This window comes from Buteo buteo, chromosome 16 (genome assembly GCF_964188355.1).
Source record: "Buteo buteo chromosome 16, bButBut1.hap1.1, whole genome shotgun sequence".
Classification (NCBI taxonomy): Eukaryota; Metazoa; Chordata; class Aves; order Accipitriformes; family Accipitridae; genus Buteo; species Buteo buteo.
In genome coordinates this window covers 31,410,433-31,438,361 of record NC_134186.1, presented here as the reverse complement: position 1 = coordinate 31,438,361, position 27,929 = coordinate 31,410,433, and the positions used below count along the sequence as shown (strand labels likewise).

At 59.7% G+C, this 27,929-nt stretch overlaps 2 protein-coding genes across 7 annotated transcripts; both read right to left on the bottom strand.

Moving 5' to 3' along the window:
* Nucleotides 1-99: 99 nt before the first annotated feature.
* Nucleotides 100-24,284, bottom strand: ZDHHC5 (zDHHC palmitoyltransferase 5). 6 transcript variants are annotated; one of them, XM_075048614.1, is made up of 13 exons: nucleotides 24,189-24,284; nucleotides 16,165-17,120; nucleotides 15,728-16,050; nucleotides 6,809-6,930; nucleotides 6,186-6,343; nucleotides 5,899-6,071; nucleotides 5,684-5,786; nucleotides 5,067-5,158; nucleotides 4,759-4,963; nucleotides 4,286-4,409; nucleotides 3,165-3,277; nucleotides 2,117-2,997; nucleotides 100-1,655 (listed from the first exon to the last, which is right to left on the bottom strand). In XM_075048614.1, exons 3-13 carry the CDS (start codon nucleotides 15,829-15,831, stop codon nucleotides 1,490-1,492), a joined length of 2,241 nt encoding a protein of 746 aa, XP_074904715.1. In that variant the 5' UTR covers nucleotides 15,832-16,050; nucleotides 16,165-17,120; nucleotides 24,189-24,284; the 3' UTR covers nucleotides 100-1,489. The 6 variants fall into 6 exon arrangements, with proteins under 6 accessions (XP_074904715.1, XP_074904716.1, XP_074904717.1 ...); XM_075048615.1 differs by having other exon boundaries at nucleotides 15,728-16,328; nucleotides 17,102-17,120; nucleotides 24,189-24,240; XM_075048616.1 differs by having other exon boundaries at nucleotides 4,831-4,963; nucleotides 15,728-17,120.
* A 432-nt stretch (nucleotides 24,285-24,716) lies between these two features.
* Nucleotides 24,717-27,697, bottom strand: CLP1 (cleavage factor polyribonucleotide kinase subunit 1). Its single transcript, XM_075048612.1, is given in 4 exon segments — nucleotides 24,717-25,583; nucleotides 26,783-27,415; nucleotides 27,597-27,649; nucleotides 27,652-27,697. Coding segments are annotated over 4 exon segments (1,404 nt in total). The 3' UTR covers nucleotides 24,717-24,911.
* Between the last annotated feature and the right edge of the window lie 232 nt (nucleotides 27,698-27,929).

The window sequence follows — 27,929 nt, the reverse complement described above, 5'->3', positions numbered from 1 at the left end:
AAGAGGAGCGAGGGAAGGCCAAGACTCTGAAGGACCAGAGCCCTTCAGGGGCTCCTCTGTCCCTGGACGCTAAACAAAACACACAGATGCCTGCCAGGGTGGCTCATTAAATATCCTTTTATTCCTCATTTTTAAAATGGCTAATAATAATAAAAAAACCAATGGTGTGGCTGTGCAGAGGCCACGGGAGAGATATTGCCGTAGAGAAAGTCAAGTAGTGCCTGAAGTTTTGTGGGCCCCAGCATGGGGTGGTTTGCCCAGGCAGGGGTGGGGGGGACAGGGAGCACTGAGCTCCTTGGCTGCATTTTTTTTTTTTTTTTTTTTTTTTTGGCATGTGATGAGAAAATATTGCTTTATGGGGATGCACCCCGCTGGCCTTCCTCTTCCCCAAATGGAAATAAAACAACCACGTGACAGTGAGAAAACCTATCAGACCCATTAAAAAAAAAAAAAAGAAAAATAAAAAAGCAACAAAAACAACAAACACCGCCCCCCCAACCAACACAAACCCTGGGGAAACATAAAAAGAGCAAAAACTGCCAGTGGGGAAAGGCTGGAGCCCGTGAGTGTTTCTCCGCACCAGCCAGCACCTGCATGTGCCAGCTTGCGGGGGTTTGGGGAGGTGTGTGGGGAGGGTGGCTACCCCTTGGCCCTTCCTCCTCCCTGGGTGGTAGCAGCCCCAGGAAGGAGGGCTGGAGGCTTCACAAGCGAGGAACCATGGAGCAGAGCGTCCTCGGCTGAAAGCACCTTGGCCTTCCACGGGGCTTGGTGGGGGGACAGGGCACCCCAGTGGGGCACCCGCCATCCCATGGCCCTGCTGGCCCCGCTTTGGGTGGGAGGGCAACACCAGGTGCCTGCCGCAGCTCATTCCACGAATGCAGGAGGTGGCCCCAGCCCCACATCCCTCCTTTGGGGACCAGGACAAGGTGGGGGCCCACACCCTGGGCAGGGAAGGGGTAGTTTCTTCCTCTCTCTGGGTAAGATATATAATTTCTGCTTTTTTTTTTTAATATTTATATTTATATATATAGATATTTATATATACACACACCTGGTAACTCAGAAAGAGAAAAAAAAATAGAATCCGTAACAATAATAATAAAAAAAAGTATTCTGGTTTAAAAACAATCCATTCCTACCACGCTAGGCGAGCGATTGATTGCACAAGGCCCACAAGTGGCTGGCCCAGCCGAGATGGTGCCGGGGCAGGAGGCTGCAGGATGCGGCCCCCAAACCCCCCGCGCCCGGCTGGGGCGGCTGGCGGCAGCAGTCCTCGGCAGGCGGAGGAAGAGCAGCCCCGCTCGGGTGTGTGTCAGCCCCCCAAGTCCCGGGGAGGGGTGGAGAAAGAGAAAAGCAGTAGGGGCCGCTGGCCCGTCTCCTCCCGGTCCGGCTCTCCTTGGAGTCCGCAGAGCGTCCGGCCACAGAACGCCCCTCTGGGGCCAGAGGCTGCCAGCCGGGGAGGTGGTGAGGGGGCGAGCGGCTCTGCCCCTCATACTGAGATCTCATAGGTGGTCCCCCCCACGCCAGAGACCTTCTTGACTCCTCCACGGGTGGGGCTGCTGAGGGGCACCTGCCCCGGACCCGGGGGGGCTGAGCCCAGGCTCTTGGGCTGCCCATTGGACTTGCTGTAGGCTGTTCTCATCTGCACCTCGTCCCTGGGGAGGGAAGGAAGGACGGACACAGGGCGTGAGGAGGGAGAAGGAGCAGGGCACCGGGGGAGGGCATGGGGTGGGGGGAAGGACAGGGCTGTGGGGCTGCTGTCACCCCCAGGAGGGGTCCCGCATCCAGCACAGCCACAGCCCTGCTCCTCCCCGGGGACCTCCAGCACCCACACACCACTCCAGCTCCCCAAGAGGCCCATGGGGTGTCCCGGGGAGGCATGGGCGGGGGGCATCAGCTCTGTTCTGGGAGAAGGAGGAGGATCTCTCTCTCACCCTTCTCCAGGCTAGGTGCAGCATCGCTCCCCAGCAAGGGGCGTTTCGCTGCCCCCAGATGCTGGTGCAGAGGACAGAGTGCTGGAGGGGGCAGCAAGCAGGGAGGGGAGGTTCAATGGGCTGCTGGCTCCCTCCAGGGTGAGGGCCCCCCTCTGCACGAGGTGGCCGGTGCTGGTACTTACTTTGGTGCCAGTAAGGGTTGCAAGGCCACCTCCTCCATCTCGGGGACGCTGGCCTGAGACGCTGGTTTTTGGCTGCTGTAAGACACAGATTTGCCCAGGTGGGGGGCAGCAGGCTGGTCGGGTGAGCCCAGGGAGCGCACCCGGAGCGCCTGGGGGGGCTCAGGCTTGCCGAAGCGTGGTGGGGCTGGGCGGGTGAGCGGGTTCTTGCCCAGGGGCGAGCGCTTTGAATCGTCCGAGGAAGAGCTGGTGCGGGGCGCATTGCTGGAGCCTGGCGTTGACTGGATGCCCGAGTCCGCCAGCCCCACGTCCTCCTCCCTGCCCGGGGCCGGTGGCTGCTGCAGCAGCTTCTCCCGCTCCTGAATGGAGGCCACGATGTGGCGGGAGAGATTGTCATAGCGCACGGGCGAGGGCTCGCGGGGCGGCGCGTGCTTGGGGGATACGGCGCTGGCAAAGCGGCCATGCAGGTCGGTCTCTCTCTGCTGGGCGATGCGGGCCGAGAGGAAGGGTGAGGTGTAACCCACCGGCGGGTCAGGCTCTGGGCCCGCCTGCACCGACTCGAAGTCAGGGCTGTCGGAGGGCGTGAGCAGGCTGTCGTACGACAGGCTGCCATTGCGCGTCTGGTTCACCAGGCTCTTGTAGGAGGTGGAGGTGGTGCCTTCCGAGCGGATGGACTGGAGGTGGCCCATCTCAAAGCCTGTGCCCTGGGCCGACTTGAGGCTGGAGGAGCGGGAGCCGCTGGAGAGAGGGTCAAAGTGAAAGCTCTTGCCGAAGGTGGGCGAGCGGAAGCTCTCGGGCTCCAGGCTTGGCTCCGAGCGGTAGCTAGGCTTGCGGCTGCTCTCACAGATGGAGTTGGGCTCCTTCAGGCTGTTCACTCGGCTCAGCTAAGGGGCAGACACACATCAGTCACCCATAGAAAAATGGGGAACCTGCAAAGCTCCCAACACCCACCCCAAACTCTTCCCCCCAGCCAGGAACATGGTGGCATCCCCTCAAGGCTGGGTTCCCCCCTTGCCCGGCCTCAGGAAAGCAGCAGTGGGCACGGCCTTACCTTGGCGCTGGTGGAGTGGGGCAAGGCCGCTGAGCTGCTGCTGCTGCTGTAGCCGGGCCGGTACTTGTACATGGTGGGAGTCGGGGGGCTGTCCTTGCCTAGCAAGCTGCTGTCTGCAGGCAGGGGAAGAGAGAAAGACGCTCAGACACGTGGCGGCTCCCCAGGGCTGTGGAGGGGAAGGAACACCATGCAGAGCCCTGCCCTCCCTTCCCAAGAACCAGCTCTGAGCCTGGGGCAGACAGACCAGGGAGGCGGAGGTGGAGAGAGGGATGGGCTCAAGGAGAGGCGCACCAGGGGCGGATGAAACGGAGCGGGATGGAAAACGTGTCCCCGTGGCAATGTGTTTGGGGCTGGCACTTCCATGCCCCTGCAGCGGCCCCGGCTGGGAGACTTCTTTAGCAGCCCCAGGGTCAGCAGGGTGCATGCTGCATGGAGGGGTCAGTGGGTGCCCGGGCACTCCATGGACCTGCTGGCTGGTCCCCACACTGACACACACGCCACAGCCCTTCTCCAGGCAGCGGGGCTGGGCAGTGCTGTGCCCCAGCTGGGGGCACGGGGAGAGCTGCAGAGGCCTCCAGCCTGCTGCGGGAAGCAGCTGCTTCCAAGCTCTGCCCTTCACATCCCACCTCTCTTGCCAAGCCCACGCAGGCAGCTCCGAGCACTGCTTTGCCGGCTCTCGGGGAAACGGGGAAAGCAAGTCACGCAGGCTGCCTCAAACGTGCTCTCTGCTGCCAAACCAGGCCTGCCACTCCTTCGCCTCCTTCATCCCGGCGATGCTCCTGCGCCTGCCTGCAGCATGGCAGCCTGCAAGCCTGCCTGTTGTAGGCCACCGCAGCTCACAGGGGCTCTGGGCAAGCACCATGCTGTCTCGGCTTGGCCTCCTGCTCCTCTCCGATGGAGCAGAGCTGGCTGTAAGCATCCCGTAGGCTTCTCCAAGTGCAAGGGGCCGCATACACCAGCCCGGAAACGTGGGCATGTCCTGCCCCACAATGTGGTGGTGCTGATGTGCTTCGGGTCTGCCCTGCAGCCTGTTCCGCCTACGGCCCTGGCTTCTGGTCTGCCTGGCACAGCCCTGGGCTCCCCTCCCAGCGGCTGCCTGGGACCCTGCGTGCCTTCCTTACCCTCATTGGTGGCCAGGGTTAAGTGTGTCCTCAGGCCCGTGTAGCGGCTGAGGTCTGGCTTAGGTGGGGGTGGCGGTTCGGCATCAGCAGACTGGCTCTCCGTCACCTCCAGGCTTCCTTTGGACTGCAGAGACAAAGCGCAGAGGGAGGATCAGAGGGGTGCCAAGGCCTCAGCCCTCCCCTCGGCAGGCAGGGAACGGGCAGTGGCGTTAATGGGGCTCTCGCTGCCTCCTGGGCCATCCAACATACTGAGCGCTTGAAGGCGGTGCGTGCTGGGAAGTTCTGAGGAGGGGGGACCTCCAAAGGATGCTGAGAGGGGGAAGGACAGGATGGGGAAGGGCAATGGAGGGTGCAAAGCCTCATGTGGTCACTGCCGCATGGGAGGGACATGGTTTCCGTCCCGTGGGGACACAAAACAAGACGACACGGGGGGGATGGGGAACGTGACAAGGCTCACTCGGTTCTTTACTCACAGATGCAGGCTTGCACCCCTGGGCTCCATGGAGGGCCCCAACGCAGGGAGCGCTAATCCCCACCTTCCTCACCTTCGTCCTCTTCAGCTCTGTCTGGATACCGTTGTCCATGATCTTGACAGTGATCTGACCGTCTGACACCTCGGGCCGCAAGAAGGGGGGTCTCACCAGCACCGTCTGCTCAGCCTTTGGGCGCCCGAGGTACCTAGGGAGAGGGGCAGGAGGAAGGTCAAGGCCTGGCGCTTGGGATGGGGCAGTTTGCCCAGGTATTGCAGGGCTGAGGGGGCACCATGCTGTGCCAGGCTCACCTGGGGGCCGGGGAGCTGCAGAGGACCCGGCTGACGTTTTTACAGCAACCATTGGTGAAGGGGTTGACGCCACCGCGGAACTTGCCCGTCACCTGTGGGATGAGGAGCATCATAGCAGTGTACTGGGGTGGGCAGGGACCTCAGGGGGTCTCTGGTCCAGCCAGCTGGGTCAGGTTGCTCTGGGTTTGTCTAGCTCACTCATGACAATCTCCAAGGTCGGAGATACTTGGAGATACTCCCCCTTTTCCAGGTCCCTGTCTCAGCATCCAACTACCCTCAACAGGGAAAAGTCTTTCCTTAGCATCTAACTGGAAGTTACCTTATTTCAAGTTATGCCTGTCGCCTCTTGCTCTCCTGAGAAGAGCCTGCCCAGCTCCATCCTCTCTACTGCCACCCCTAACAGCAGCAGTAAAGATCCCCCATTTCCAGGCTGCACAGACGAGGTGTGCTCAGCCTCCCCTCACAGACATCTTGTGTTCTAGGCCCCGACCAGCTCAGTGGCCTTCCCTGGCCTCGATCCAGCCTGTCCATGTCTGTCTGGTCCCGGGGAGCCCCAAAACATATCCAAATGTGGCCTGGCAGGGGCCAGCAGCCCCACATCAGCCCTGCAGGCATACCTGTTCGTTGGTAGTACGGCCCCTTGCCACAAGCACCACATGGAACCCCGTAAGGCCAGCGACGGGAATGAAGAATAAGCCGGCCACACACATCACCACCATGCTATCAGCAGCCAGCTAAGGAAAAGCCGCAGCCCTGCTCCACAGCACACTGTCCCCAGCCCCACCAACGCCCTCCCTCCTCGGCCCCGCTCCTGCAGCCTCACAGAGGATACGTGACTGCCATGCGGACGCCGGAGAGCTCCTCCACCTGGTAGAGGACATACAGAAGGCCGAAGCCAAACACTCCCATGATGTGCGTGGTGAGCGACAGCAAGAAGAGGAAGAAGTAACGGTAATTGCGCCGCCCGATGCAGTTGTTGACCCAGGGGCAGTGATGGTCAAACTCCTGTCGGTAGGGAGAAGACACGGTGAGGGACTTGGCTGCCAGGCCTTCCTGCCTGCACTGTGTATTAAACTCTATGTGGAAATGAAGAGGCATCAAGACCCAGCAGTTCCTCACCTCCACACAGTTGTCACAGACGCTGCAGTGGGAGCAGCGTGGTGGCCGGTAGAAGCGGCAGGTCGCACACCATTTCATGCGCACCTGAATGCCCTTGATCTCCACTGTCTTGTAAAGCGGAGCTCGGAAGTCGTCCTCTTTGTCCTCGTCCTCCTCAGCTGATGGGGAAACCCCAGCATAGCCATGTGTCAGAGCGTGGGAGAAGGCGACACCAGGGCCCAGCCAGCCTCCTGCCCTCCTGAGCTGGAGATGCCTAACATCTCCCTCCTCTGTCACCAGGCCCATCTCACCTGGCACAGGGACCGGGCAAGGACCCCCAAATACAGGTAGAGGATGGGGGGCACTCCCAGGCCCCGCCCCAAAACCACAACACCCACCTGAGCCCCAGGTACCTGATACAGGGTGCCAGGATTTATCCTGCTTCCACCACCTGGTCCTACAGGCTGGGTGTTGAACCCAGAGCTACCGTCCCTGTGGTGTGTGCCACCACCTGATCCCAACCAGGCAGGGCAAGGAGGGCTTTCCTCAAGCCTTCTGGGATCAGGTAATTCTCTTTACCTCAGAGGAAGGGCAGAAGGAGGTAGCTCTATCCGAGACACTTCCCCAAGCAGACCCAGACTCACCTCGTGGGAATATGCCTGGGTCCATGAAGGTGGCCATACTGAAGTTGGCCAGCACGAAGAGGAAGACAACGGCATTGTAGACAGGAATGACTGGGGAGACGTACAGACTGAGCCCTGGGCACCTGCAGGCACAAAAGCAGTGAGACACCCAGGCCCTGTCCCACGGGTCACTCCTCTGGCGCTTCCCACTGCCCCTTGCATTGCCCCCCACAACCCACACAGCCCCAGGCAGGCATCACTGAGCTCCAACGGTGCCCTCAGAGGAAGCGAGGGCTGCGCGGCTGCTAACCACCCCTTCCGAGCCCCACAGCTGTCCCTGTAAGCCATTCCTGCCATGCTCGGTGGTGGCCTGGCTGGGAAGTCCACGTTCCCTGCTCTTGGGCTGTATTTCCAGGCTCCTGCCCAGGCAGGCAGCTGGGGAGGTTCCCTGCCATCAACTCTTCCTTTTACTCCCACTCAGGGCCCTCCATACCTAAACTGGAGCTGCACCCAGGCCAGCTTGACCGAGGGTGTGTTCGGGCACCCTCCACAGACCAGCCTAACCCCCAGCCCTGGGGGAGCACCCGCGGGGGGCTGGTGTGGGAATCACTCCGGTAAATCATCAGAGAGCAAAAAACACCCCTCTTGCGCCCACAGCCCCACAGGCGCTGCCAGCGCAGGACCCTGCTGCCACTGGGAGCGACCGCAGGCGGTGGTGAGAATGGGGTGAGCCAGGTCGATGGCACAAGGGATGCCTGGGAGGAATCCGGCCACTAGGAACCTGAACGTCGTCCTCCATGTGTTACACCAGTCAGCATGGTGGGCAGAGGGGACCCTGCAAGGGGATGCAAAATGAGCAGCAGCTCCAGTGCCTCCAGAGCTGCTCCTGCTCCTCACATCCTGGAGCTGGAGCCCAGCCTGGAGACAACTCCGGTGGCACATGGGGACCCCATCACTGTGCCAGCCTGCCCCAGCCAGCACCCAGCTCCTCTGTGGGCCTGGCCGAGGGGCCCCGTGGCAGCACAGCAAGGGAATCACCACTGTTCTCCTCTGCCCCGGGCGGGCTGGGCTCAGGACAGCGGGCTTCCCCCTCAGAGGCGCCAGCGTAATACCCTAATCTGCTTTGCTGCTGGGAGTTTAATCCCGCAGATCTAGGACAGCATCTGTCCCTCTCTTCCTCCCGCAGCGATAAGTGCAGATGGATTTAGGCAGCAGGAGCAGAGAGGGGCAGAGCGCAGGGCTCGACGGGCAGAGTGACATATGGTGCCCACACTGTAATCCCCCACAGCCCCCGAGCAGGTAGAGGTGAAGGGGCAGGCACTGGTCCGTCCCCTCCTCCGCCACCACCCACTGTGACTCAGCCGGGCGACAGGTCCCATCGCCAGGTCCCATCGCCAGCGAGGCAGCCCCTGTCCTTGTCACAGCAGCCCTGGGAGCCCCAGTGAGGCTCCAGCTGGGAATGAGCCCTTGGTCCAGGGCTCTGCCTCCAGTTCAGCCCAGTCCAGGGCAGCCTCCCACACAGGGCAGTGTGTGAGGGGACAGGGGATGGTGCCAGGCAGAGGGCTGCCTCCAAGCAAGTGGCGGCCAGGAGATAAGACGGGTCCGGGCTGGAGGAGCGGGCACACCTGCCTTGGCACCCACCTGGCAGCAGAGGAGGGAGAGGCGGGCAGGGCGTACCCAGGCACAGCTCCATGCCCTGGCCCTTCCCAGCACCCAGAGAGGGTGGGAAGTGGCAGCGGGACCTGCCCTCCGCTGGCCAAGGGCAAGGCAGTCCCCATCCAGGCACAGCGATTAGGGCAAGAAGAGAGTGGGAGGGCAAACCCCCTTGACTTTACAAGACATCTGGCTAGCAGGAGCGCACGGGGAGCCAAGCCTTGCTCTGCCAGCCAGCACACTCTTCCTCCTCCTCACCTGAAGTGGGGCCTGGCGCCTTCACCCTCAGCAGCACCTCCAGACCCTGGCCCTGCACACCAGACCAGAGCTGCACCTGCAAGCTGTCTTCTCCAAAACTTCTTCCACACCCCCACCCTGTTCCTCCACGCTACTCAGGAGCCCCCGAGCACCTCGCTGGGGTGGGAGCCTCGCCCTCCTGGGCACCTTGGGCGATGCCTCCCCACCTCCACATATCTGGGACAGCATCTCCCAGCATTTCACCAAGAGCTCTCCTCCAGGGTGGGGAGCAGCTCCTTTACAACCCGCATGGCACTGGCCATGCCGGCTCTGCCTCCCAAGAGCGCCGGCCCTGCTGTCTCCTTTGGAAGCTGGCCAGGCAGATTCTCTGCAGAGCGGGCGGCGCCAGCGCAGCTGGGACGGACGGGCTGGCGAGGAGGAGCCCTCTCCAATCTGTGTCCCAAAACCCTCGGAGAGCGACTCCAGAGAGGTACAGGATGTACACGACATCGCGAGGCCAAGACCTGAGCAAGGGAAGAATACTAGCCAAGTCGAGCCCAGATAGCCCAGTATGACGGGCATCGCTGGGAGCTGCCACGGGACTGGAAGCCACGCCAGGAGCAAGGAGCTCACACCTAGCTCAGCTTCCCCTTCCCCTCTGACAGGCGGGCTGTGCCCAGGGAGAGGGCTCATCCCACCCACCCCCAGCACCAAGCTGCTGCCAGGGCTGCCCCCAGCCACCCACCAAACAGCACCGGCAAGAAATGCTCAAGTGGTTTAAGTGGTTTGCAGAAAATGAAGGCGAGAAAGCCTCCCAGTCTCGCAGAAGGGAAACTGGTATTTGCCGCGGGGCAGGCTGGCAAGGCAGGGAGCCAGCATGGAGCTGACAGCCCCCAGGTACTCACCCAGCAGCTGAAGGAGAGCTGGGCAAGGGGCAAACAGCCCATTCCCCACAGCTTCCAGGGCCAGGGGCCTTGCTGGCGGTGCGGTTTCAAGGAGGTAAGTGGCTTCATTAGCCCCCAACTCTCTTCATCACCACTGCTGTCCTGGTCTTTGAGGTACCCGACAGGGCTGCTCTCTGCCCTCGTAAGGCAGCAGCCCCTTTGGAGGGGTGTTTCTCTCCTCTCCTGCCCTGGGCACCAGACACAGTGCCAAGGGGAAGGTGGCCATTTGCGATGTCGCTTCGCCTCAAGGGCGGGCAGAGCCAAGTACTCCAAATCACTGAGCTGAGCCCCCCAACTCCAGAAGAGCCTCCCCAGCTCTGCTCTCTGCTGAGCTGCAGAGCTAAGAGCAGCAGAGGAGAGACTGCTGGAGGAAGAGGGACAGGGGGGCTCAGATGATCCTTAAAGGTAGGAAAAGCCCTTCCAGAAACCCTGAGCAAGGAGCTCATCTCTCTAGGAAGGGAAATCCCAGCCCAAATCTTTGCTTGAAAGGGATGGAGGGGAGCCAGGGAGACCCACTGCATGCCAGCCATCCCTGCACAAGGGAAATGCCAACAGCAAGGCTGAGCCAAACATGCAGCCCAGATCCTCGAAAGACAGACCCTGGCAAGGCAGAGGAAGGACTGAGCTGCCTCAGCAAGGGCTGGCACAGAGGAAAAGCTCTGGGGCAGGCAGAGATGGAAGGACTGGCCTTCCAGGGGGAAGGGAATACCTCTCCCATCAGCTCCTGCGTTGTCTGGGCACTGAGCCCTTCCCAGGAAGGAGAAGCATGGCTCCCAGGGGACAGGACAGCGGGTCCCCAGGTATGAGAAAGACTGACCCTTTAGCTAAGGGAGCACCAGCAGACTCCAGACACCGTGGCACTGAGAAGGATGCAGCCACAGGTTTAGAAGGGCAACCAATGCCAATGGATCAAATGGAGGAGACCTGCCTGGGGACATCGATCCCTCCCATCTCTCCAGCTCTGCTCTGGGGGCTGCGTGTTCTGCTGCAGACGGAGTGGAGGGGTCACTGCAGCATGTCTTCCAAACCCAGCCTCCAGTCTCCATTTTCAGTGGCCGTGAGCCCTAAGGGCAGGACCCTGATTACTGTGAGAGCCAACCTGCCAGCCAGATGCTGCAGGTGGATGAAAGATTGATCTTCAGCCTTCAGAAAAGAGAATCAATCGGAGAAGCTGGTGTGGTGCCTCAGGGCCAGCTTACAACCCCTGTCCTTATCAGGTCTTGCCAGCTGCGTGCAACCGGGCAGGCAAGCTGCCAGGGGCTGCTCTGCACAGAGTGAACTTTACATGTTGAACAACCAGCCAGGGATGCAAAGCCACCCCGGGGTGGGACTTCACAGGCCAGAAGCAAGCAGAAGACCCTCCCCAGGGACCACAAGGATCCGCAGCTTATAAGGATAGCCTCAGGTTGAGCACTCCCAGGTTGCAAGCGCAATGCTATGGGTCTCCTCCCCTCCCCAAAGCTCCCAAGCATGGCAGCCTACTGCCTACCACCCTCCCAGCTCTCTCCACACCCACAGACCCCACCACACCATGGGAGGGAAGCAGGAATCCTCACAATACACAGACCATACGTTACTCGAGCCAAACTACCCACTGGCATCCATGCTCGTGGGCCCCAACACAGGGGAGTCACCTCCCTGAGATCAACCCCACCCCATGGGAGGGAACACTGTCCTCTGCAGTGCAGGGAGCAAGGGTGGCTGCCGATCCCCAAGGGGAAACCTTGTTATCAGGAGCACTGACATGTTCCTGCCTTTTGCTCCCCCAGACGGAGAACACGGGGCTGCAGACCTTGCCTTGACACCAGGAGCAGCCGGAGGGTGTGGGCTCCAGCTCCGCAGAGGAGGAGGAGGGAGGTGCTCACCACCGTGGCCACACGGGTCCCAAGGAACTTGTCAAGTTCCCTCTCCAGATTGGGAAGCGAAGCACACCCATTGCTAGAAGAGCTGTCGAGACTTGTCTCTGGCAGCACATAAGAGAAATCGGGGAACCTCAGGCAAACTGAGTCACATCTGGATCCAAGACGGGCTTTTTGCCACTAGTCATACCAGGAGAAGCCTGTCACTCCCCAGCCTGGCTTCTCCTCCCCTCCGCAGGCTCAAAGCCACCCTGCGGCCCCTTGTCCCCTGCCCTCTCCTGGAAGAAAGCCGTCCCCGAGGACACCTTCCCCACCCTGCCTGTACCCCTGGACTCTGACCCGCCACCGAGTGAGGAGGGGCCGGCGCTGTGCCAGGGCTAGGCTCACCTCGCCAACCTGCCGCAGGAGGGCTGGACTCGCGGCCTCTCTCTCCAGCTCTCTCGATGGCCTTGCTGCAAACACAACCCCCGCTCGCCGTGACCGTCACACAAGTTTGGGTTCAACTAGGAGCGTGCATGCCACCCTGTACCAGAGGCACCGCCGGCTCCAGGGACTGCCGCATCCTACCCCAGCATCCCCATCCTCACGCCTCTCCTTCCTCTCTCCTCCACTAACGCTGGAAGAGGCGAGAGCTCCTTTCCCAAACAGGCACAGTTCCCTCGCAGACTTCCCAGCTGCAAGGATGGGAGGAAAAGTCAGGGTCAGAGGTTTTGCGGACAGATTCACCTAATTGCAAGAAACACTTCATACTTTGCAGGCTTTTATACAGCCCCAAAAGCCACGCTGAGCCGTGGCCATGAGCAAGAGTTGAGGCGAATGGAAGGAAGAGGCCAACTGATAGCACGCTATCCAGAGAGCCCCTGCTAAGGGCAGCTCGGAGGCGCTCCCTGCCTCCGAAGGGGAAGGAGAGGCTGAACACCAACTGCACGAGGAGCAGGGACCAGTATAGGCCAGGGGGGAGATGCAGAAATGGACAAACTGACCCCAAGGGGGAATTTCGGTCCTAAAGTAGCACCTCTTTGAGATCCCAGCAAGTCAGAGACCCCCACTCCTTCCAGAGGGAGGACGGGAACATCCCCTCTTCCTGCTGCCCACTCCCTCCAGCACAATCAGCCTCAGCTCATTTCAACTACCACATGTTCTGCAGCATCTCCTCATGAAATTAATCAATTAAGTAGAGTTCTTGGCCCAGAGATACAAATCCTGAGCCAGTGTGGATGGACCAAAAGGTGTCTGGTGGATACATTAGAAATAACACAATCAGAGCCTTTCAAGAGAGCTGTGCTGAGCCCTGGCTGTTCTCTGCCTGGGAGGAGGCCCCATGGGAGGTGTCCCAGAGCCCCCCCAACTTCACAACTTCCATTGCACCTCCCAAAGTGCCAGCTTCAGGTCTGATGCTGACAGCGTAACCCTCCTGAGCAGGTCTGTGGCAAGCACGCCAGAGACGGCAAGTGCTGCAGAGGGGGACCCTGATGCCGTGTCAGGCGGTGGCCGGCATCGAGCGTGGCCAGGCAGCAGGCTTACAGCTGTGTTGCCTGTCTTTCGCCAGGTGGGGAAGGGGGGCAAAGTGATCCACAGGAAGCAATCCTACAGCAGTAATCACGCAGGAGGCAAACCTCGCTGTGGGTCTGTATGTCCCTTCCACCCCATCCCAGCAGCCAGATGGAAACTGCCCCAAGAGAACTGTAACACCAGGGAGTAACGCCATTCCCTCCCCACCAAACAACCCGTGTGAAAGTGCACTGTGCTTTGCCGCTCTGCTTGTGATTTAATTTGATGTTTTAAAGTAGGTTAAATAACATCCACTGACCTACAATTAAAGCGACCCTGCCCAGGTGTTCCTGAACAAACCTGCTCCACGGCACCCGCACCTGCTCCCAGCAATGCCTCGCACCATGCCGCTCGCTGATAAGCGGCTCCTACCAGCTGCTGCAATAGCTCACAGCCAGGTACTGCAGGCTTGGCCGCAGCAGCAGGGACTGGGTTTGGGGGGTAGGGCTGCCCTGCTATTCCCCCCCCAAAGTGCAGCATGCAGCCCCCCATGACGAAGCAGAGGCACGCCTGTCCCCCCAAATCATGGCGTGTCATGCCCAGCTGCTCAGAGGACATTGCCCACTCCCTCCTTTTCTCCTTCATCCCCCTGAAGCAGTAGCACAGGGTCAGCAACATGCTGCAAGTGTTTGACAGCCTGAAGCAGCAAAACTTTGAGCCTCAGAGCTGTCAGCAAGGCCGGCCTGATAAACGTTGTGTCTCGGTGGGGGGACTGCTGCTCGCTGCTGAGCGACACCACCAGCTGCCTCCCATCGCTGGAAGGAGTGAATCAAACTGGCTCTGTCCTTTAGTCGTCAAATTACTCTTTTATTGCCCGGTTGTTGCCAGGCGTTAAAGCTGCGGTGACCTTCCAGCCACCGATGGCTCCATCCCAGGGAGCGGCAGCAGCCCTCACGTCTGGCCCTTCTGCCTCCAACGAGGAGCTGCCTCCCACAGCTCTGGCTCATCCCCACGACCCCGCTAGCCCAGCACCAGCGGTAAAACCCCTCAGCGGGGAAAGCTCTCACCAGGGCACAATGAAAGGTGCCCTGCAAGAGCAAGCCACCCCAGGGAGCGGGAGAGGCTCCCTGGGAGCAGGGGGTGCACCTCCCTCTCTGCCCAGGCAGGACCCTGCCAGGGGCAGCTGGCAGCAAAGAGGAACAGTCAATTATGCAGGGAGGAAAAAGGGAACTGGGCTCATCTCCTGCCTCCCTGGAGAGAGCTGGAAGGACAGAGCACACCGCTGAGGCTGTGGGCCGCCCACCTTCAGACCAGCACGTGCTCTGCCCCTCTGCTGTGCTGGGGCAGGAGGAGGAGTAACTGGTGGGCAGGAGGAGGAAAGGAGGGATGCTCAAGAGGCAAAGCAGAGCTGAGGGCAGCCGGCTGGCTGGAGGGAGCCGCTCAACAGGCACCCTGCTTGAGGGGATGCAGGCAGCAGTCACCCACTGCCTTCCTCTCCCCTGCCTGGGACAGTGGCTGCCTGCACCCCCCAGGCCAGCAGCTGGCACATCTCCAGATTGCCAGAACAATCCCAAACCCTTTGCATGGAGACACCATCAAGGCCTCCAACGTATGAGCACAAAGAAACACCTGTCTTATCTACAGATCTCTCTGCTGTCCCCCCAAAACACATCCCCTCTCAGACCCCAGTCCCAGGAACACACTGCAGGATTTGGCAGCCAGTCCTGGCTGCCGTGCTCCAGCATTCCTGCCCAGCACACGCTGCCTCGACACAGGCAGCTCCCTGCCAGGGGCTCAGCGCCGGCACAGCAGCTCAGCAGCTGCCTCAGCACCCTGAGGTCCTGCCTCCCCACCTGCCACTGACCCAGAACTGGCTCAGCTCGGCCCTGAGCGAGTGTTAATAAGCTGTTTGTCACCCAGGAAGGGAAAATGTTAACGTGAGCAGCAGCCCTACCCCTCTCCGAGCCCAGGGAGATCCCTCTGGTACAGTCTGGCACTCTCCAGCAACTGGTACCATTTTACACCCTGGCTTTTCCCCACCGGCTCCAAGGCCAACACAGGCGTCTGCCTCAGGCCCCAGTGACCTGCTGGCAGGCCACCTCCTTCAGGTCGTCTCCAGAGATACCAAACCCTTGTTTCCTCAGGGCAAGGCTGACATCAACAGCAGTGAGAGATCCATGCAGGGGTCAGAGTACTTCTCCTTGAACTTTCCTTTGTGGCTCACAAATCAGTTACAAAACTCTAAAAATAACACGGAGCCTGCCCCAGTCCACGAAACCACTTCACGTAACTCCAAAGGAGAAAATTAGCTCTGCCATTTTCCACCTACAGGTCACAAACTAATTCCCAGCTTGGCTGACCTGTGAGAGAGTTGCCAGCGAGACAAGCGAGTTGTGCAAAGACCCAAAGACAAGAGAGGAGTGGCTGCCAGGAACTGGAGCCGAGCAGTGGCAAGGTGCCTCGCTGGCATCCACCATGCCCCGCTTCCTCTCGCTCACCTCAGAGGAAAACTGAGTGAAATGGGTCTGGCTGAGGCTGAACTGCTCCGATGGACTGCAGTGCTGCTCCATCGTCCATCCTTTAGCACCCGGAGCACTATATGCCCCCCTTTAGTCTGGCAAGAAGTCACAGCTCCTCTCCCAGATAACCCCCCTGCAGTCTCTGCCCCCCCAACCTCACGGCACCGCACAGAGGGGGCTGGGTCCCCAGGTCTCCCTTCGCCCTCCCCACTCTTTGGTTGAGTAGCTGGGACTCACGTGAAGGCAAAGAAGAGGGTGGTGGCTCCCACTAGGAAGATGGCAGCAGCTGAGACCGGGACGTATTTGCTGGGTTTGAATCTCTTTCCAGATGCTGCTGGCATGTTGGAGCTGTGGTGGGGGATCCGCCCCGCAGCATAGCCCAGGCCCAGCGGGAGTCAGAGCAAGACGAGAAGGGGAGGGGAGAGGGACGGGGGCAAACTGCTACCCAGTCTCTGCGCTTGCTCCCAGGGCGAGCTCTGACCGGAGTGGACAGTCCGGAGAAGTCCACGGCGGTCTCTGGAGTGCGAGGCCCAGGAGAGGAGTCCTCGCTATGCTCTGCCCTGCAAGAGTTTGTGGGCACAGGGAAGGAGGTTTAAAAACATTAAAAATTCAGAACCGAGAACTGGATTTGGATTTGAAACAGCCGCTAGGGCGGGAATGCCGAGAGCCCTTACAAGCTTCCCTCTGTCGGGCAACAGCCTGCAGAAAGGAGGTCCCCACACGGCTGACACTGGCAACCAGGATCCAAGGGAAAAGGAAGCCTTCCAGGTTCAGGCAAGGGGATGAGCACGATGTGCGAGGTGAGGAGCTGAGCGCACCTTCCCACTCAGCAAGCACCCTGGGAAAGAGCAAGATATTGGTAAACTTCTTGCAAAAAAGCCACTCCAGGAGTCTTGAGGAAGCCACTTCTCCTTTTTAGCCTGCCCTCTGATATGCTGCAGCCCCCTCCGGTTGCTGCACGGGAGGAGGGGGTTGTCTCGCAAGCAATCTGCCCAGCTTCCTCACAGCACTGCTGTGCCACTGCCCCTGCCTCCTCCCTCTCGCTGAAGGGGGTCACAGAAACACTCTCCCTGATTTCACCAGGATCCGGGACTGGCTGGCTGGCGGTGGACGTTTAATTTTATTTATTTCTCTCTTGACTGTTAAAGCCGAAGAACAGCTGGCGCAAGGTTGAGCTGTAAATCCTTTCTTTGCAAGGGGGGTGGGAGGGGAAGGTTCAGCAGATTGTGTGTTTTTGTCCTCTTCCTACTTGTTCCTTTCTCCTGAGCCCCCAGGCCTTTCCACGGGCTTAGTATGCACTCGGTGGTTGGGAATTGACAGGAATTTCATTAAATCTTTTCTGTGGCAACCATTTCCAAGTGGCACAGGGTAGGGTAATGGAGAGATCTGGAGGGGAGCTTTCAGGGAGCGCTTTTACAACCCCAGAAGACAACTGATGGTGAAAACGGTGCTGAATAGGTCTGTCTCAGCCATGGCCCAAGCTGTGCGGGGGAAGATCTCAGTTTGTTCCAAACTGTTCCATTTTTTTCCTCCCCTTCCTTCACTAAAATTCTTCTTCATTAATCCTTTCGTCTTTTAAAAAAACTACGTAAAATCATTAAAACTTGGCACCTGGTACGCCACACCACACCTAGGAAAAAAAAATTAAAAAAATTAACAAGGCAAGAGAAGAGACACAGTCATGTAAAAACACTCACTTGAAGTAACACCGAGCTTCCCAGGTCAGGGAGCAGGCATTTAGTGGAAGATGGAAACAGTGCCTGATAGATTTAAAATCCTGTTGGCAAGTCCCGATCGGCAAGTAAGATGCCGATCTCCAAGCCCAGCTCTGACACAGATTGACGCTGTAGTCCCAGTTCTATCACCTAACATCAGCGTCCCTTTCCACATCTGCAAAACTGGAGTAATGACCACCCCATGCAGTCTGTGATTAGCCAAGGGAGCCCAGCCACAGCCTCCTATCTCCCTTCCCACCCCAAGGCCCTGCGGCATTTGCTGCAGAGAAAGCCAAGTCACCTAACCCATCTAAAAACACCTGAGAAATCCAAGCTGAGCCCTGAATAAGATGAGGGACCCTACAACCTCTTGCCCAACGCCCTTCTGCAGTTATAGCTCGAGTCCAAATGCTAGAGAATGCCTGCTCCCCTTAGGTGAGGGGCCTGATCAGAGGCTTGGAGACTTAATATGAGGGTGGAGACCGCAGGAGGAAAAGACAACCAGGAATCTTGTCCCCTTCCCCCGGAGGGTAGGAGACGGGAGAGGCCTGTGGAAAACACTAGTGCCTTGACGGGAGGAGGTACTCGTAGCTCTGGATGAAGGAGAGCTGGGTTCTCACTAGGTAGCCCTAATATTTTTAGGGTGCCCTTGGGAACATGCCACCCTTGGCTGATCATGAGGATGCAGGAGGGCACGCCACAGAAAATGTGGAAAACCAAACCTTTCTGGAAATGGAAGCAGGAGGCACCAACCTGTCCCAAACTCCACACACCCAAGAGCCCATCGCAGCTCAGGGATGAGCTAGACTCTGATTATATTGCACCGATTATTACTGTCACAGCAACCGCTCCTCGATTTGTCACCCGTTCTCCACTTTGCTGCCTCCTTGTTTTGTCGCGAGGCCTCCCTTGCACTGCAGGTCCAAGTACAGAGCCCTAATGACTTGTTTGCTTTCTCTTTCCAGTTTTCTCCTCTTCTGCCTCTCAAAGTTTTTTTTCTTCAGGGTGGACAGGAAAATATCTAGTGCTGACTAAACACTTGTGAAGGTTGAGAGAACTGCAGCACAAAATTAAAGGCACATTTAATGACAAGAATGTATTACAATTAAATCGGTTCAGTCACAAAACAAGGCGTCAGTCACTTTGGCTGACTAATGAAGAAACCGCTCCCACTGCAGAGCAGCTCTTCCTATGCAGAAACGAAGCTCAACCTTCTCAAACCAAGTTTTTTTGCCCTTGCGACCAAGAGGAAATGCTGGACTGATGCTTGTGAGCCGGCTGGGGAAAGCTCTGGTTTCACCTGGTAGCAGCTCTCGACCGTGGCGAGTTTTAAGAGTAACAACAGAGAAAACAGTTGTTTTCCCCAGCAGGCGCAGAGCTCCCTGGAGAGCAGCAACTCCCCAGCCTCGCTCTACCCCCCCACCAAATATGATACCGAGCTTTGAGCACAAGCCCCAACACACAGGATTCGGGGAAAAGCCTGACACCCCACAAAGATGAGCCCTGCTGTGCCATCACCCAAGGAGGGAAGTGCTTGTCATCTGAGCTAGCTGCTGCAATACAGGCGGACAGCAGTTCTAGGGATAGGTTATTCGGAAGTTTAAAGATGACATCACTGCTAATTACTTTAGCAGAAGCAATCTGCTAACATGCTCCTCTGCTGTAACAGAACACTCCAGCCCTTTGAAAGGCTCCGCCATGAAAACAAAGCCACACCTCAAACTCAAACAGATACTGCCAAATGAAGGAGTTTTTTTCCTGTGATGTTCCTCCTCCAGAGATCATCTTCACCCCTGTCCTCGCACAGCACAATCAGTGTCCTCCTCGATCAGGGCAAGGTCCTTCCCTCAAAGGTTGGAGTCCAAGCAACCACCCCAAGCAGGTCCTGCTCGGTTCCACCTCAGCTGTTCCACTTGAAGACGGGAGCACGAATTTAAGTGCTCCAGCCCTTCACGTGGGGTGATGTGGCACACTGTGCCTTTGCAAAGGTCTGCGTGCCACCTCAGCGCAGTACGGAAATGAACATCAGGCAGCGCAGGAGCGAGCTCCTCATCAAATAAAGAACGTACGAGTCGAGATAATTGCTCATGGGACAGTCTACCTGAACAAGCACTACGCGTGGGGGAGAAATCCCAAGTGCTGTCATTAGTGACACCCAAGCGAGATGCAATGCAAATATAATCCCCAGCTCCTTGCCGCCTTTGCCCAAGAATAACTCCACAACTCATCAAACCTGTGAAAGGCTGCTGAGCCCATCCTGCCTGAATCCCAGAGCCACCACGCAGCTCAGAGACTCCCTCCTCAAGCCCCATGGCATGCTGAGCCTCTCCAGAGCCCGTCGGCCCCAGCCCTGCTGCAGAGGCCACCCTCACAGAAAGGCCCAGGCAGACCCGTGCTGTGGAAGCACAGCCTGCTGCCCGCCGAGCACCTGAGCTGAGAGAGGGAAGCCAAGGCCAGGATGCCTGCATGTCCTGACCACAAGGGAACCAGTCCCATCCTCCCACGGTTGGGAACATCCAGGTTGCTGAAGCCACTGAGGGTGCAGCATGGCACGGTGTGCCAGGATCTCTGCTGTGCGAACTTCAAGGTATCTTTTTCTCTTTTCTTTGGGCTAAACTACATGGCTTACCTCACCCTGACTATCCATGTTGTTTACCCTGGCATCCAGGAGAAACAAGCAAAATCCACCCAGACTTCCTACAGATTATGGTGATTCAGGCCACGTTCACACCAATTCTCCCAAATATCACACCGATTATTCCCTAGCCTTCCCCTTCTGCAGCCCTGCAACCTGTCTACCTCCAGTCTATCAACCCCTCCTTTCCCTCTACCTTCTTTCCAAACCCTTTGTCTCTCTGGCCACTTTGTCCCCATCCACAAAGGCCACTCACAGACTTCCCTGCTCGAAAGAGTCCCCAGCTCGTCTCGCTTACCTGAGGCACATACGGGCTCCACTCCTGCCTCCAATTCCTTTCCCTCTGCCAATTCCAGCCCAGCAACTCCTCCTTTCCAGCTTCTCTGGACCTGCCCTCAACTCAGCCCTACTCCTTCCTCCCCAAATCAAACTCTACTGAGCACGTGTGTCACCGGCGTCTCCCCTTCCCCTCTCCCTTGGGAATTCCACCTGTTTTTCCAATCCTAGCACCCCCTTTTCAGAGTATTTTCCCAGCTCTGCTCTCCTCAGCCACCTCCAGAGCACACTTCCCCAGTCTTAAGCGTTTCCCTCCACTCACACGAGAGGCTGCTTCTATGTTCCCTCATCTCCATTTCTGGGGACTTCCTTTAATCTTCAATTCCTCCCCTCAGGACATTTGCAAGTACGACTGTTGCCACCTTCCATTTCTTTCAGCCTAAGTCTCCTTTTCTTCTGTTAAGGCCCTGTAAAGTCTCACTCCAATTTCCTCTTCTTCCAGCACTTGCTTCTTGAAGCCCTGTCCTCCTCCTTTCCTTCCTACCATGCTTTCCACGGTCTGCTACAAGCCCTCTTCTCACTGCCTTCTCTAGCAATCTACCCAGACACAGCCTGAAGAGCTGGGTGCTTTGTGGCTCAATCTTTCTGAAGCATCAGGCAGGACATGAAAACACGCTTCACTGGGCTCTCCCCACCTTTGCTGGGTTGGGAAAAACACGTGTAACCAAGCTCACAGCACTCCCTTCCTTATTTCAATCACTGTCGATAACCACTGCAACTCCTCAACCCCTGGAAGGAGGAAACACACACATCAACATTACAAGCTTCCCTTAAACATGCCGCCTTTCACCACCGCCCAGGGACAGGAGCATAATGGCACAGGGAGGAGAGAGTTCACTCTCAGTTAGTGGTTCCTAAACGTGCGTCACTTCACTGCGAACCACAGCTACCTACCTACCTACCCCAAACCAGCTGAGTTTCCATGGTGCAGGTCAAACAGACAAACAATTCCTTCCATGTGAGGCAACTCCCAGACAGGGCAGATCCAGGATCGCACAAGACAGGATGTGCTTTACCTGTTCCCACTTTGTTTTGATTAACTACACCCCGGAGTTACATGGAGAAGCCTGTTCCAAAGCTTGCTGCTGTCCTCAGCCTCAGCACCCCTGACCTCTCACCACTGAGCCCAAGCAAGAAGACCAGCCAGAGATCAAGAACACCCCTTTTCTCCCTCCACAGGCTCTCTCTGCTAGTTTTGACATTGCACATCATCTACTGCTGAGATTTAAGACTCTAAATCAGCAGAGAGAGCAAAAGTGTTCTTCAACCTGCCAGCCAGCAACACAACTGAACCAGACCAAGCGTCTCGTGCTGCAGACCACCAACACGAGAACACCACTTCTCTCTGCCACCCTCACCGTCCTCCAGCATGGAGAGGTACCGATGAGATCAGAAACAAGCTCCAGCCAGCAACCCTCTGCTGCTGGGGGTCCTGGACAGAACCCGGACAGCGAGAAGTCAAAGGAGGATTTTTTCAGCCCAGACAACAGGACTGGACATCAACTGCTGAGATGCAGACTACAAACTAAAAGGCAAAGCCATCAGCATCAGACAGCTGGATGTCATGGGGAAAGGTAAAAGCCGAGGCTCCTGCCGCAACATGAAGCCACAGGGCCTCCCCATAGGAGACGATTTTCTTATTACCCGCACCACAGTAACACAGAATTCAGGCCTTACTGCACTCAGCGCTCTACATAACGAGGAGACCCTACCTCAAGGAGATAATTTGGTGACACTTTCCTGCTTTTAATTCAAAAGGAGGATGCACAGCAACGTGTATCAGACACTTCTGCTCTGCAGAGAAGTTTGTAAACCTGGCCAGAGTTAGGCTTCCATGGCCCTCCTCCTGGCTTCAGGTGAAATGGCCCACATCCCACATAACTGCACTTCTCTCCACAGTTAGATGTACAGGTTTTTCAAGGAGAATAAGATACAGAAAATAAACAAATATTTTATTGCAGATAACAGCGAGAAGGCTGGCATCCACGCAGTGCTTATCTCCTGGCCTGGCTCACACCACTCCTGTCCTCCTTCCTCTGCCCGTCTCACTGGTGTACATGGGATTAGCCCCATTTTATAGACAAAGCAGGGAAGAACAACATCTCATCCATCGGAGCAGTGTCTCACTCTATGGACCGCAGCGAGGGAGGAACAAGTCCACCCTCTTGCCATTGCGTTATGAGATGCAACAGTCGGTGATGGAAACAACGGACACAGCAACAGACATAAATGTCCCCAAATGAGCCTCTAAAACAGGAGTTAAAAGGTCTTCCATTGGACCCCATCAGCTCCACCTAATTACCACCTTCTCCAGCTCCAGTCGGGGCTCGTACCTCAGAAACCAACAGGAATAAAGCACTCTGCTAAAGAACAACCGCTGCTTCAACTGGAGGTAGCGAAGGTGATAATTAGATTAAGCCCACTAAGACGCTCTAAGATCAACTCTCCTTGTTTTGATCCAGACAAGGCTCTAGTCGTATTTTATACCCCCACCCCCCAACATCAGTACAGAAAAGCCTGCCTCGCTAAACACCCAAATTCAGATCCGTGCCAGAGAAAAAGCCAGCAGATCTTGGGGAAACTGCTTCCCAGGGAGGCCGCAAAAGGAATGCAAGAGCAGCTGATCAACTCCCGAATCAGGGAGATGAAGGGGGGTGGAATGCCAGGGTTTTCATCTCATCTTGAGGAGATGTGACCAAAAACAGAGGTGCAATAATTTGGGTTTATTATTTAGAATTCGGGACTTCTGAGGAGAGGTCAGCTGAACAGCTGCCAATGCAACCCATGACACTGCCAAAACCGGGGAACACAACGCGGAAACACGCATTGAGGAGGAATTACACTTTGGAGGCGTGGGACAGGACTCTGTGGCTGGAAAGCAGGGGTTTAACTTCTGGTCCTCGGCAGTTCATGAGAGTCAAAGCGCATGCATTCAGACAGCAGGCTTTCAAAAAACAAAATTATTAAGATTTTCTCAGCGGCACGGGGGACAGTCCCAGGTACAGGAGAGCAAATGTGTCCAGATGAAAGTTCCCTGCTGCAGGCCACCACTGTTCCACCTGCCCAGGCAGGAGGGAGCTGCATGCTGCCAGCTGGGGCACGAGAGGCACAGCGCTGCAAAGCAAAAGCAACGCATGCCGAGGCCGAAGGAGCACGGCTGCACCCTCTGCCTGTCTCGGGGGGCGCGCCTGATGCAGACCACCGTGGAGATGAGCCCCGTTTAGGCATGCTCGTGCCCCACGCCTGTGTGGGAGCGGCCATAATCCTCGGGGCCCTTCTCCCCTCCCAGCCCCGCACCCCGACTCCCGCCGCCCGGACACTCGCCCCCAGCTCCCCCCGGCCTAGGGCAACCCCCACCCTCCCAGGACAGGCTTCCTCGAAGGAACGGGCGCAGGGACGCGGGGCTTCAGGAGAGGAGCAGGGACCGGGGCAGGCGGGGCCCAGCAGGACGCGCCAGCTGGGGGCAGAGGAAGCGGCGCTCCTGTCCAGGCGGTAACCGGGGCCGTCAGGCAGGGGCGGCCGTGCGGAACGGCGCTGCGGCGGGGAGGGTGGGGGCGGGCACCCTCACCGGGGACGCCCGAGGGGCGGCCGGAGGGATAGGCCAGCGGGGGTGCTCGGCGGCTGAGCCCTCCCTCCGCGGGGCGGGCCGGGAAGGGGCCGGTCCCCGCGACCGCAGCCCCACCGGGGCGCCGGAGGCGGGCGGGGGGGGGGGGGGGCCCGAGCAGGAGGCTGGCCGCCGGGGTCCCCGGGCGAGCACGGCGCGGGGGAAACCGGGGCACGGCCCGAGCCGCGCACGGGGGCGGCGGCACACGGGAGGGAGCCGCGGGGGCTGGCTAGGCCGGCGGCGAGCAGGCGGCCGGGGGCCCCGGGAGACCGGCCGGCGGAGGGGGGTGGGGGGGCGGCCGGGCCTGCGTGGCGGAGCCGGTGCCTGCGGGAGGAGGAGGAGGAGGTGGGCGGCGGGCCGGGCGAGGGGCGAGAGGACCGGGGAGGGCTCGCGGCCCACGTGACTCACCGGCGGCGGGCGGGAGGCCGCGAGCGCGCGACCAACGCTCCCGAGCACCAACCGTCGCCGCGCTCGGCGGCTCGGCACGACGTCACGGCCGCGCCTGCGCACCGCCCGCCGGCCGCGCGCGCCCCCGCCGCCGCTCCTCATTGGCCGCCGCACGGGGAACCGCCCGGAAAGGCCGACGCGCATGCGCCTCAGGAGGGAGGCGGGGAGGCCGGGGGCGCGCATGCGTCACTGAGGGGCGTGTGCACAGGCGGCTCCTCGGTGTGGAAGGACGCGTGCGCGGAGCGTGCCACCCCGCGATGGGGGGGCGGAGGAAACGCACACGCGAATCGGCGCTGCGCACTGCGGAAGGACGGGGGGGGGGGGCCGCGGGACCGGGCCCCCACGCTCCCCCGGCACAGCCCTGCTCTGGGGCCGAGCCCTTCGCCCGGGGCCTGGCTTCTGCCGCCCCCTCCCTAGCAGGTGGCCCCGCCCAGCCTCGGCCCCCCCCCCCCCCCCCCCCACGGCCGGGCAGACACGCACCAACCAGCGAAAAGCTTCGAGATTTAATAACAAACGTTATAAAAGGCATAAAACCGAGGAGGGTCCCGCCAGGCTGGCGGGCGAGAGGGGGCAAGGCCAGCGGGCGCAGGGCAAGGCAGCTGCCCGCCGCCGAGGAAGAGGAGGGAGGGGGCGCGGGCAGCTGCCTGCCGCTGCTGCCGAGGATGCCTGGCTCCAGCTCCTCCTCTATTTGAGGTCCATGAAGCGGATGTCCATGATGAGGAGGAAGTTCTTGGGCAGGGGCCGAGGGGCAGGAGAGAGGACGGTGAAGACCTGGCGCTCCAGGTCAATGCCAGTGACGACGATGAAGCCGGCCACGCTGGTCTCGGAGATGTTGTCGTCGGGGCTGTCGGCGGTGCTGACGCTCAGCAGGTGGTGCACCATGTCCCGCCCCGGTGTCACCGGCACCAGCTTCAGCTGGTTGTCCTCCTGCGACATGCCCAGGGGCAGGCAGGAGTCCGGGATGGTGGGAGCCCCCACCTTGTAGATCTTGACGTCGGAGAACTTGACATCGAAGGCGTGAGGGTAGAAGCAGCCCCGGAAGCCGTAGAAATACTCGCGGATGCGGTCATCTCGGCACTCCCGCCGGAAGTCCTTGGAGCGCTCCACCACCCCGCCGGACTTGGGGAGCAGGACGGTGCGCACAAAGTGGGGCAGGTCCCTCTTCAACTCGTTGTAGAGCCGCTCCTGGTCCAGCACCACCACCACGTCCACCTCGAAGGCAGAGGCGGCGTGCACCAGCGCCTGGTAACCTGAGCCCTTCACCCAGCCGCAGGTGTTGATGACACAGCCACTCACCGAGGCGCGGCGGTTCACTTCGCAGCGCTGGTTGAAGACGTCAGCCAGGCGGGATGTGATCTGCAGGGGAGATGGGGCAGAAGTATCAGGACGGAGCGGCCTTTTTGGGGCACCCGCATCTCCAAACCTCAGCTGGGTCTCTCTAATGCCATCCCCACCTCCTTCAATACCCCCAAAGCCTCGATTCCTGCAGCGGCACCACACTAGCTGTGACTGGGCGAGAAGCTCAGGGGGGCGAAAACGGGCAGCCACCAAACAGCATCGGAAGGGCAGGAGGCCAGCATGCCAGGCCCTGCCCGACTCCTCAGGGACACAGCAATCCTCTGCACTGTCCCTAATGTGCTCAGCTGCTTACTGCTAAAGCACAGGAGTGATACCTGGTTCCTGGGCAGCCACCCGGGATGAAACCCTTTCCTCCCCTCCCCACCCTCAAGCGATAGCTGCAAAGGGGCGATTTGCCGTGCAGGAGGCCGAAGCCATTCCTAAAATGTGTTACAAGCACTTAAGGGTGCTCAGCTGCAGCAGGAGAGTCGCTTTTCTGTCCCGAGGGCTGCCAGGGCAAGGGCAGAGAAGGGCTGCAGCGGCCTTCAGCCGAGCAGGGGTCTCTGTCACCAAACAGCAGCGGTGGGAGGACCCTAGGGATTCAGGTCAGCTTTTTGGGCATCTTCAGGTTTTTCTTGGGCTTCTTTCCACCTGGGTTTCCATAAACAGAGAGCCAGGCTGTGGGCAGCAGGAAGCGGGGGATCCCTGCAGGGGAGGGATGCCATGCGGTGACAGCCACTGTGCTCTGGCTAACACTGGCTCCACATGAGAGTGATCAGACTGTGCCCGCGGCTGCGCTCTGCTCCCCTCTCAGCTAGGGAGCCCTGCAGGCTGAGCTTGCTCGGTGTGACCTGTGGCTCTGGCTTCGCCCTCTGCAGCCAGCCACGACTCACAGCCTGCGAAGGCCCTCGGTCACGGTCCCTCCGCTCCTCCTCTCCAGGCTGAAGAGCTTCTCCCCTCCTCAGGGGGCTCCTCCAGCCCCTCCACCGTCTCCCATATGCCTCTCCCCTCACTGCCTGGGCCCTCCCTACGTCTCTGTTGAGCTGCAGTGCCCTGAATTGGGCACAGCGCTCGGGGCAGGGATGCGCCCCGGTCTTCTACGGTGGCAAAAGCAGTGGGACGATCCCAGGCAGGCCAGGAGCTCTGGAGCCCAGCTCTAAACTGGGCCCGTCCCCGGGGTGAGACCCCCCCCTCCACCAGGGGCTCCCTGCGCTCACCTTGTTGTAGAGCTTGATGTTGGTGCCGGGCGTGGTGGAGCCGAAGTGGTAGACGAGCGGGGCCTGGAGGGAGAAGCCCTCCTCCACGTCGGCCGGCCGCTCAATGTAGAGAGCGCCCATGGTGCCGGGGATGGAGACAGAGCCCTGGCCCACGTCCAGCTCCACGAAGGTGGGCCGGCGCCCCAGGCGCACGGCGTAGTTCAGCAGCAAGCGGCACACGGTCGACTTACCCACGTCGGTGGGTCCCACCACCATGACGCGGGGCCCCCTCTCGTCCTCCCGCTCCGCCTGCCGCCGCATCTGCTCCAGGGCTGTGTGGGTGTTGAGGTAGAGCAGCATGGGGGTGTCCTTGGAGATGTAGGCCACCTCAGTGCGGCCACTGAGCTGGACGGTGCAGCCGTGCCAGGTGAAGACGGCCACCTTAGCGCCGGCGTCGAAGGTGAACTTCTTGTTGCGGGTGAGCTCGGTGCCGAAGACCTCGGCCATGCCAGTGAGCAGCTCCAGCTGTACCATCTGCGAGGCCTCCACCTCGAAGCGCAGCTCCGTCTCCCGCTCCAGCTCGAACTTGGCCACCTGCTTCTTCTCCTCCCCGCCGTCGTCCGCCATGACGCGCCACCGGGCCTCGCCCGCCCGCTGCGGGGAGGGCGGCGGGTGTGCGGCGGGGCCGGGCCCGTCCCCCGAGGCCGCCGGGCTCTGCCCCCGCTTTGCGCCCCCGCTTTGCGCCCCCACTCCGCCCCGCCCTCAAGCCGTTGCCATGGCACCCGCCGGTAACTCCCCCCCTCCCCCCCCGCCCAGCCCTTACCCACCTACTTACCGGGGCCGCCGCGCTTCCGGGCCGGCGAGGCTGCGCCGGAAGTGAGGTCAAGAGGCGCGCCCGGCCCGTTGGGCGGGGGGAGCTGCGGCGGCGGTTGCCATGGCAGCCGCGCGGGGCCGCCGGGGTGACGTGTGACGTACGGGGGGCGGAGTGCGGGCCTGCCGCGGCTCCCCGGGGCTCATTTACATCTCATCTGCATACCGCCCTGGGACCGCGCCCCGCATCCCTTCGTCTCGTTTGCATCTCATTAGACCGGGCCCCCCACCGGATCCGTCGGCAGGGGTGTCGGGGTCATTTGAATCTCATTTGCATCCCCCACTCCCTCCCCCCGCC

Bases quoted from the DNA above. Each gene is read 5' to 3' on its own strand.
- ZDHHC5 (XM_075048614.1), bottom strand. From the start codon at position 15,831: ATGCCAGCAGCATCTGGAAAGAGATTCAAACCCAGCAAATACGTCCCG. The intron at 5,159-5,683 runs GTATGCCTGCAG...CTCATCCCACAG, and splicing joins GCCGTACTACCAACGAACAG to GTGACGGGCAAGTTCCGCGG. The intron at 4,410-4,758 runs GTGAGTAAAGAA...TTGTCTCTGCAG, and splicing joins AGGGGTGCAAGCCTGCATCT to TCCAAAGGAAGCCTGGAGGT.